Source organism: Panthera uncia, chromosome A2, assembly GCF_023721935.1.
Source record: "Panthera uncia isolate 11264 chromosome A2, Puncia_PCG_1.0, whole genome shotgun sequence".
Lineage (NCBI taxonomy): Eukaryota > Metazoa > Chordata > Mammalia > Carnivora > Felidae > Panthera > Panthera uncia.
The window spans coordinates 77,717,414-77,728,316 of NC_064816.1; the positions used below are offsets into that span (position 1 = coordinate 77,717,414).

General features: G+C 38.3%; 1 protein-coding gene across 1 annotated transcript in view; it reads right to left on the bottom strand.

Moving 5' to 3' along the window:
- Positions 1-3,374: 3,374 nt before the first annotated feature.
- PSMC2 (proteasome 26S subunit, ATPase 2) overlaps positions 3,375-10,903 on the bottom strand; it is a 13,320-nt gene continuing 5,791 nt past the window's right edge. The window contains exons 5-12 of the mRNA XM_049641345.1: positions 9,024-9,155; positions 8,548-8,620; positions 8,065-8,160; positions 7,324-7,488; positions 5,712-5,799; positions 3,913-4,115; positions 3,727-3,823; positions 3,375-3,638 (exon numbers count right to left, since the gene is read on the bottom strand). Coding sequence (XP_049497302.1) covers positions 3,481-3,638; positions 3,727-3,823; positions 3,913-4,115; positions 5,712-5,799; positions 7,324-7,488; positions 8,065-8,160; positions 8,548-8,620; positions 9,024-9,155 — 1,012 coding nt within the window. The 3' untranslated portion in view covers positions 3,375-3,480. The remainder of the gene's footprint in view (positions 3,639-3,726; positions 3,824-3,912; positions 4,116-5,711; positions 5,800-7,323; positions 7,489-8,064; positions 8,161-8,547; positions 8,621-9,023; positions 9,156-10,903) is intronic.

The following is a 10,903-nucleotide window of genomic DNA, read 5'->3' on the forward strand; positions in this document are numbered from 1 at the left end:
TCATCAAATGCTTTACATACAGAAATTCACATCCTAGCTGTTGATAGATTGAAAGTAGGGTACAAAAAATAGTATTTATCTGTATTTACAGATTTGTATTTAACTTTTCTGTTCCTTAATTTTCAACCTATTTTGAATAGATTTTTACCATGTACATAAAAAGCACTGAAGTCTTAAGGAAAGTTTTTTGTTTGTTTGTTTCAGCGAGCCTCTGAGGATGTAAGAATGCATTTCAAAATGTTTTATCTATATGTAAATATGTTGGAATGTTTTACTTAAAATTATTTAATATAGTAGAAAATTTCCTGACCTTTTTTACTTTAAGTTTGCCTCTTCGTTCTTCTTTCTGGAGCTCAATAGCCAGTAGCGTGTGCTTCCTATGTGTCTCAAACCCTGGTTCAAATTCAGTCTCACTGCCCTGTCAAAATGAGCATAATCCACAATGATAGATCTAGGGACTTGGTTGGTCTTATTTTATGGCAATATGGGAGAGCCCTGTCTTCAGGAAGGTCCCATATAGAGAAGTTGTCTTTCTAAAATCCTACATGATAGGATAGTGGTTGATTTCTGCCTCATGGATGGATGGAATATGTAAACAATTGTGAACCAGGGCCCAGAAAATTAATTCATGTCATAGATATGGACTCTGTATAATGGCAGCTTATAGTGGGATCCCATTTGCCAGTCCCATCTGCAGTGGGACTCAGAGAAACAAGGATATGAATCCTCTGCAAGCCCTGGGAGTTCACTTTATAGTTTTCAGGTAACCCCTAAAACCCTTGTAGTTTTCAGGTAACTCCGTGTGGTTTGATCCTGTATTCTTACCTACGTAACAGAGAAAGGAGGTACCTGCCTCCAAAGGTACATTTTGAGAAAATGAGTCTTCCCTGGTGTGTGCATGGAGTGGGTAACAAACCCAAAGAATCTGCCCTGGAATGGGTAGGTGTGTTTTTCTGTGTTTTGGGGGATGTGGGGATGGGGTGGCGTATGCCCTTGCGGAGGCTGAGGGAGAGGGAAGGGAGTATGTAATGTGGTAGGGAAGGCTTGATCTGTTACGTCTGCCCCTTTAAAGATATTAATCAACTTAAAATTATCAGATCACACAAAACTTCCTTGGTGTGAGCCTGTGCGCTTTGAGTGTAAAAACTGCTGTTGGTCCTTTTTAGTGTACCTTTCAGGAATGCTTTTAGGAGTCCATATATTTAGATTTGTGATAATATGGTTTGAGTGTAGATAAAAGTTGGGTTGAGAAGTGACAGAAGTACCTACCTTAATTCTCCAAATAGCCAACCAAAATGCATGGGAGGGTTTTGAAACCGCTCAAATCCCAACAACAGAATGTTCAAGAACTTAGCATTGTAGCAGGTAACCTGCCTGCTTATGGACTTGGGTTTAATGAAGCCTGAGCATCTCAAAAATTTATCTGCCTTTGAGAAAAAAGGCACACCAGGCTCTTCATTTCACTTTATGTTAACAGATGACCTGAGCTTTGTGGAAATTACATTTTTACAAATCCATCACATTTTTACAGTGTTTTTTAAAAGTATTTTCTAAAGAGCACTACAGCATTTTTCTAGAGTCATCAACTCTGTGTTTTATCAGCACTGATTTATTTATGACATACACGTGTGCCCATACACACGCATATACACATGTATACGTACACACACGTATTTTAGGTGGAGGGGGTTACCAACGAGTGTGTATTTTATCTTTTAAAATGGGATACAAAGATGCTAATCTAGATACAGTTGGGCAGAAACACCCAAATTTTTCAAATAATTGTCGGTTTGATGTGTGGTCAGTTAGATTTTCAGCATGTAACTGAGATGTCAAGATTCTCCAGAGTCTAGAATATGTTAGTCCTGAGTGAGCTCAAGACATCCTCCAGTGTGAGTCATCTCAAATTGGTGCATAGAAGTATGTGGCTATGTGAAAACATGGTAAGACTTCAAACAGCGTGATCTAAATGCTTCTCAAAATATTACAAAAACATACATCTTCAGTTATTTACCTGAGTATTTTATTATATGCATAACACCTAGAAAGGGTTCATCCTATTTCATACCTCACGAGAGACCAGGGCAGGCTTGGAAAAATTTTTCTTACCAATTTCGCAAAAAAGAAAAATGGAAGACAGAAAAGAATGCTGGTTGGATTTTATGAATGAAGAGCTTTCATTTTTCTCTTTGAAAATGTTCATATTTTAAATACTTCAACTCAATACTCAAAGCATTACATTGTCCACTTTTTCTTTGAATTAAAATGTATCCAGCTCTTGCTATTTTGCATTACTTATGAACATTGAACTGCAATAAAAAGTCTTTATGGTGCCTGGGTCTCAGTATTTGGGCGGGGAGGATAACTGTGGTGCAAGACAAGAGGGGATTTGGTGGCGGCTGAACAAGAAAGAATTTTATTTTTATTTTTTTTAATTTTTTTTTTCAACGTTTTTTATTTATTTTTGGGACAGAGAGAGACAGAGCATGAACGGGGGAGGGTCAGAGAGAGAGGGAGACACAGAATCGGAAACAGGCTCCAGGCTCCATCAGCCCAGAGCCTGACACGGGGCTCGAACTCACGGACCGCGAGATCGTGACCTGGCTGAAGTCGGACGCTTAACCGACTACGCCACCCAGGTGCCCCTGAACAAGAAAGAATTTTAAAGGGATGTGCTGAGGATCCTAATTCGATTTTATTTTTAGAAATACCTCACTTCACCAGAAGTCTAACAGGAATTTTACTGAAATTTTAAACCATTAATTTACAAGATGAAGTATTTCTCTTTATGAAACCAATGGTGTATATATTTTTCTTTCTGCTTTACTGCTTCACTGGCCATTAAAATCACTAATTCTTGATTAACTTGAAATTGAAATCAACTCAAATGGCAAAGCAAAACCTAAGACATCAGATGCTTCTTCCACTTTAAAAAAAGTTTGGCCAAAGTGGTATTATTTATTCGATGTGGTAGGAAAAAAACAACATGTAAACACATGTGGTCCTGTGCCTAGATGGGCTATTGTGATGAGGGGCAGAAGAGCAGGAAGGTGAGGAACACAGGCGACAGAGCCGACACACCTGGACGTTCAATCCCAGCTCCAAGTCAATCAGGTAGGAAAGCTTTGCAGGCATTACATCAACATGCATGAGACCCGCCTCACCGCGTGGGAGGATACAATCGGCACCCATACAGCCCACAGGCCAGCATATGCCAAGAACATACGTGGTCTAAGCAAGCACTTGAGGAGATGGGACCCTTAAATGGTAGCACTTCAAAAACAGTCAACAGACACTGTAATAAGCATTTCTGCCAAATGACATCAGATATCACCTTTCACTGTACTACAGAAAAAAGACATCTGAAAAAAGCATACAGTTTTGAAATGCTTTATTTTTACGTGTTTAATGGTTATTAACAAGTCTATTTAATAAGGTTAGGATTCCAATGAAAAGTGTTTTCGTGAAAGTCTTCAGGGGTCAGTTGTATGTCATATAGCGGGGAGTAGCACTGAATTTGGCATAAGACTTAATGACCTTATTTACAGCCTCCAGGAAATCCTTCTCAGTAGCAATTTTTCGCCGTGCTCTGATAGCAAACATACCAGCTTCTGTGCATACACTTCTAATCTCAGCACCTTTCGAACAAAAAGAAAACAACAGGCTTATTAAAGCAGCCTGAACACACAGACCGGCAAGTACAGTAAGCAAGACCTTTTCACCTACCAGTGCTATTTGGACACAGTCGTGCTAACAGTTCAAATCTGATATCTCTTTCCACGCTCATTGAGCGAGCGTGGATCTTAAAAATATGAGTCCGACCCTAAAAATAGGGGAATTAATAAATATTAAAATGGAAAGACATCACGAAATTTCAAGAATCCCTTCTCTAAAACGAAATGATTTTCTTACCTCTAGATCAGGTAAGCTAAATTCAATCTTTCTGTCCAATCTCCCTGGCCTCATCAGTGCTGGATCCAAAGTGTCAGGTCTGTTAGTGGCCATCAGCACTTTAATGTTACCTCGAGGATCAAAACCGTCCAGTTGATTGATCAGTTCCAGCATCGTTCTCTGCACTTCGTTGTCTCCTCCAGCACCATCATCAAAACGAGCCCCTGGGAAAACGAAAAATAAGCTCTTCGTGTCCACTCAGGACAGCACTATGTGTAACCCAGAAGTATTACAGATCTCAAGTCAGGTACTCCAGCTCAAGTGAACGTCTCACTTTTAAGCATATTCTGTAAGAACAGCCTACTTTACCGGAAAACTAAATTAGAAGGTGAATCTTTGAAAAGGACTCCTCGTAGATATTTAAAAGGGGCTCCTTTCAAGTATTTTTTAAGTCCTCTTTGAGGAATTTTGTTTTTTAAATCACTCAAGAACACCTCCATTTCTAACACCATATACATCTGGATAAGGCAACAGAATCCATGCAAACTTTAGCACTCCAATGGTGTCTGACTGTATGTAAGAAACTGTCATACTCTAAGTTTCTCCAAACAGTCCTTAAAAATACAGCTACATCCATAATACAGAACTGTACAGCTTACATCACGCTGATTTAGATGTGTTAGAGTACTCTAGATTGTCAATCTCTCATTTCAACCAACATAGCAAAAAAAAAAAAAAAAAAAAAAAGGCCTCCAAATATATATTCTCCTTTTTAAGTTGTATAAATACATATTGTTGTATTAAGGTATTATGTACACTATATAAAACAAAAAAATTGGAAAACTTTTAAATGAGATTAAAAGTATGAAGAAAAATTCTAGATTTTCTTCCTGCACACTAATACTATTTGATACACAGTCTACTTTGGACACTACCTCTTCAGAGCATCCTGACATCATCATAAGGCTTATTCCAAAAATTCTATAAAGGAAACTTCAGAGTCACAACACTAAATCGATACACTGTGGTCACATTATGGCTGGCCCTTGAAGACATTAACCACAGAAGCATCCAAACTCAACAACACTCATCTGTCTAAAAACAAGACTCGGGGTAACCTAACTGCAGTCCCCAAACAGCATTACAGGGTGCAACTATATTTTCAAGTCATTTTTGTCACTAAGTTCATTAACTGAAACATATGCCAATTCCTCCAGCTATTAAGAATGATTACTCTCAAAGACTATTGTAACAGTTCAGGCCTCCAGAAGAGTAGCTTTCAAGGTCTATCTCATTTATGACTTACTTCAAACCAAACACCCATAAAATTAACAAGGTATGAATTATCATTCCCTTTATAAGGCAAGTGAACAGAGTCTCAGAGTTAGAATAACCTGTCCAGATCCCACAGCTAATATTTTATTTCATCAAATCGACGAAGCCAACAAGAACATTCTTTTAGGTATACTTCATGAAAAACCACCACCAATTAAATTATGCCCCAAAGCTTTCTGATCACATTAAGTGAAGCTGTATCCTAAGTTGAGAGTTGTTAAAGTGTGAAAACAAGGGTCATGTGAATGAAATTAGGAAAAGTACAAAGATAAAGACTTGGAGAAATAGCAATGCTCTGTTTCTTTTTTCCTAATAATGTATCTCTACTGGTTATTAGATCTGTAGCTCCGACACGCCAGAGCTCATACAAGAGCTGGAATTAAAATTTTGTAAAAGATTAACGTATCAAGAGAACTCTACACATATTACTTTAAAACACTCACGAAACCCAATCCTACAGTAGTACTCTAATATACTGCCCATACCTCCAATAGCATCAATTTCATCAAAGAAGATAAGGCAGGCTTTTTTTGTTCTGGCCATTTCAAAGAGCTCCCGAACCATTCGAGCCCCCTAATGAGAAAAATAATTTAATTCAGAGTTGGTTTAAAAAAACTTTTAAGTACAGTAAGAAATTATGCTTCAAACCTTTCAATATTCCTAACAGTGTTCTCAACTATTATTACCAAAAGCTTTTTCAAAAAAAAAAATGAAATTTGTTACCTATTCCATCATATTAATCTCATTAGCTTCAAAACAGTATTAATTTCATGATTCTTTACCTATTAAATAGCCAATAACTTCCAGACTTGAAGAGATCAAATTAACAGTTAAATGCACCATTTCAATCAGTTAAACTTGAGGAAATAAAAAATGGCACCTGATTTATCACTTGGCATTTCTGATCACCAATTTTAATTTGTAAGTTTTGATCAAGGAATAAAATTATACCTTAACTAATACAGCTCCTTTACTAATTCTTATTCTAAGTATATGAGTTGTTAATGCTTCAGATGCAATATGTACAGCCCTAGACTTCCTCTCTAATGAGAACATATATACACATGTATACGTATGTGTGTGTCACACATATACAGACAACTATGTTCTTTCTCAGTAGAATATGAAACGTTGCCTCTGAAATAAAAGTACACTTTTAAATGCACAATTCACCACGTTTCTGGGGTCTTACACACCAAGTCTGTAGAAAAGGTCCCAGCATACTGATTAAAAATTTTAAGCAGTTTAGTTCCAGTGACCACAAGGAAAGGCTGGTGGCTTCTGAACTACTAATTACAAACCATCAATCAAAAAAATTTCAAGTCTCAGTCCTTCAATGTGGAATTGATGAGGGAGTGCGGGGCAAGCTGAGGGCAAAGTATAGGCTAACAGCAACCCCCACCTCCCGGTGGACTATGTGTAGTAACCCTCGGACACTCCTCGCTACCCAAGAACAAAGGAAAAGGGTTTAAGTGCTTGCCATGGTAATGTGGGAAACGAAAGCAAATGAAAAATTAAATTCCCTTACTGCCTACAGCCCACAGACAAGTCCTTGAAACCAGCAGAGTGACCTCCCTCTAGGAGCTCAGCTGCCTAGATGTACTTTGCTAGGAGCAAAAGTGAATCTTGGCTTAACAATATCCCAACCTCAAGGATCCTGTAAGTCTACTTCCTTTATCTCAACTGCCCCAAGATAAATAATGGCAATCATACTTCAAGCTTATGGCCCCCCGATATACATTTGAAGGGTCTCATGACTGAGGTTTTATTAAACAGTAATAAATGGTGTTTCCCTAAAAACAGCTAACCTCTCATGGTCTTGGAAACCTTATTTCCAAAATGCCAGAGACTTACTCTATCCCTGACCGCCCCCAACCTGAGGGTATATAATGAGTTACCCATCACAACCCCAGTGCAGCTCTTCCTGCCCACAGGTCTTGTCCCCACCTTTCTGCACCAAAGATGTCTTCAAGAATTCTTTCTTGGTCGTCAGCTCTGGACCCCACGAACCCCATCACCCCAAAACTTCATCAGAACTGCTATTCCACATTATAAATCTTTCATGGGGCTACATATGTTTTGATCAATTTACTTTACCTCACCAACGTACTTCTGTACAAGTTCAGATCCAATAACTCGAATGAAGCAAGCATCTGTCCTGTTAGCAACTGCCCGAGCACAGAGTGTCTTGCCTGTACCCGGTGGGCCAAAGAGCAGGACACCCTTGGGAGGCTCAATGCCAAGGTTAACAAACCTCTCCGGCTGTGAGGGAGACAGGATTTTTACATTTATTACTTAGGTATGATAAAAACAAAACTACTTCTATATCATATTTAAATCAAAATTATTGACTCCATAATCAATATACTTAATAAGAATTTTACTTATTCTAAGACATAAGATCTAAACTAGACTCATATCAATACATAATGCTGAACAGCTTTTAAAGGTATTTCTCCTTAACAATACATTTTTCCCTCTAATTTAAAAAAAAGTACTGTTTTAAAAAACAAAAGAATTATGGTATTTAATATTCTAGTTTTCCATTATCCTCCTCAGCTTAATTTGATTCAATTTCCTCTTGGTATCATTAAAACACATGGTTCCTTCTACAATAACTTATATTTAACATCTTGCTAAAGGTTACACCTCAAACTCCTGTCACTCAAAATAGCAGATCTTTCTGCTTAGAGTAGGCCTGACCACTTGATTTGCTTTCTCTCCTGGGACATACTAATTCACCACTCCTCTATCTTCTACCCCCTCACTAAGGAAAATATAAAATTTTTAAAGCTATCTAATGACAGGCAATTTAAGTGCACAGACTCAGCCACTTACATGAAGTAATGGGGTTTCAACTACTTCTCGAAGTTTCTCAATCTGTTCTTTACAGCCACCCACGTCACTGTACGTGACATCAGGTTTTTCCTCCACCTAAGGATGAAAATGTAGAACGTAAAAAGCCACAGGCTTTTGAATACTAGTTCAAATGTTCTATCCAGTAGAGCAGACCCAATACCCTAAAAGGAAAATCAGACTCCTAACAAGTAAGAATTTTAACAAAAATGGAATACATTGTCCAGTGTCCTAGAACCACTTGCTGTTATTACTTGCTATGATAACCAGTAAAAGAGACAAACCAGAAAAAGAAAGACTGATAAAGACTTTCTCATCTGAAAAACTGCTTAAAACATTTTCGCAGCTCTTCAGTATATGCCCACATATTGACAGGTTTCTAGTCAATATTTCTAGTCAGCCTTTGAGATGGATGCAACTGTATTCAAAGTCATGTCATTCCTCTTCCCTCCCGCATTTTCTTACCTGCATCATGGTAACTGTTGGGTCAATCTTGGGAGGCAGCGGAATGTGAATTTGATACTTATTTCTGTCCACACTAAAGAGATAAAAAAATATCCTCACTCAATACATTCAAAAAATTTACTAAGTTAATTACATGTATCGTATATAACTTCCTTAATCCTAACTATCCTAGAGCAAGTTCTTCCTCTCCTTACACCATGTTACTTTCAACAGACTGGTAAACTCAACTCTAAAATCCTGCACTTCTTTGAGTATGACATTTAAAGCCATTCACAAAAAGCCCCAGTGGGGGTGGGAGAAAGGAGGTGGGTGGGAGGTCAGGAAGCTGATGCAGAAGAAAGGATGTCCAACTGTAGTACTCTACTGCACAGTATCCCTGTATTCCGTGGCACCCAGCCCATTCATTCAAAAGAAAGCCAAGGATGTGAATGTGACATGGTATCTTTAACGAAAGCAGAGTATAAGTAGAATCTTACCCAACTCTCATCCCTTCTTCAATGTCAGTAGGTGCCACCTGATCACTAAGGTCCACCACAAACTTGGCAAACTGCTTCACGTTGATAATGTACTTTGGGTCCTCCGAATCAGCATTGATGATCTTTGTACACCTAACAGAGCAAAAGGCTTGATTAAAGAACCTAAACCACTAATAATGAATTCAAGTAACTGGATTCTGTCCTGGGCAAGCAGTAAACTGATGAGCAGGTGTAAATGAGAACTGCAGAAATTAGGCCACTATTAAAGATCTTTTTCTATGGAGTATGCGCAACCCCAAGGGTCCACTCCACTTTAGCTAAACTGGAAAATTTTCAAAAGATACACTGCCCTAGAAAAGTAAACCCAAATATTTCAACATTAAGAAGTTCTCTATGGGCACCTAGGTGGATCAGTCGATTAAGCATCCAACTTCGGCTCAGGTCATGATCTCAGTTTGTGAGTTCGGGCCCTGCATCAGGCTCTGTGCTGACAGCTTGGAGCCTGGAGCCTGCTTCAGATTCTGTGTCTTCCTTTCTCTCTCTGCCCCGCCCCTGCTCACGCTCTATCTTTCTCTCTCAAAAATAAAATTTAATTAAAACAGTTTTTTTTTTTTAAGTTCTCTAATTTTTTTTAAAGTCTATTTATTTATTTTGTGAGAGAGAGAGAGAAAGAGAGAGAGCAAGTGGGGAAGGAATAGAAAGAAAGAGAGACTCTCAAGCAGGCTCTGCACCACCAGTGCAGAGCCCACTGCGGGGCCCAAACTCACAAATCACCTGATCATGACCTGAGCCGAAGTCGGACGCTTAACCCACTGAGCCACCCAGGTGCCCCAATAAGTTCACTAATTTGATTTTCTTAACTATGTTTGTTTATTTGTAATACTCTTCTATATCTTAAGTTACTCTCCATTTTATTTTCCCATTGGAAAGACAGTCATTTTACATCAAGTTAAGTAATGTGTTTTCATTCTTTCCTGAGTTTATACTTCAAATCCATTTTTATCATTGTTGCTATTTTTAACTTAAATGTATTTTAATTTCTTTTTCTGTGTGACATGGTGAAGGCAAATCTGTAATACCATGTACATAATAATAGCAAGTAGTCTAGGGCGCCTGGGTGGCTCAGTTGGTTGAGAGTCTGACTCTTGATTTCAGCTCAGGTCATGATCTCAGAGTTGTGAGATCGAGACCGGTATCAGGCTCTGCACTGTACATGGAGCCTGCTTGAGATTCTCTCTCCCTTTTCCCTTACACAGGCAGGTGCTCTCTCTCTCCCTCTTTCTCAAAAAAAAAAAAAAAAAAAAAAAAAAAAAGACTCAAAGATAAAGTTAAGAAAATCTCACAAAAGTAGACCAAAAAGACCAAAAACAAACAAATAAAAAAAAAAACAAAAAAAACGCAGGAGAGAAAGATTAGCATATTAGTGAAGATATCCAGGAGGCCCAATTTCCAAAGAATAGAAGTCTGAAGTCTGGAACAGAGGACCAAGAACATGGGAAATCAGTAAGCAATAATTTCAAGAACCACCACCGTGAAGGGCAGGAGAGCCCAGCACCGTGGATGAAATGGATCAGTACTGAGGCACGTAGTCATGAAAGTTCAGAACCACGAGAACAAGGAGACCCTATGACTTTCAGATGAAAAACAGGTCACATGTACGGGACTGGGAATCAGAACAGCTTCAGACCAACAATACCAGGAGCTGGAGGACAATGGAATGCTGCCTTCAAAATTCTGAAGAAGGAACTTTATATCAGCCAAGACCTTTTCAGACATACGTAGTCTCCAAATATGACATCCCAAAAAAAGAAAAGAAAAAAAAAAAAAAAAAGGGAAAAAAAAAAAAAAAAAGGAAAAAAAAAAAAAAAAAAAAAAAAAAA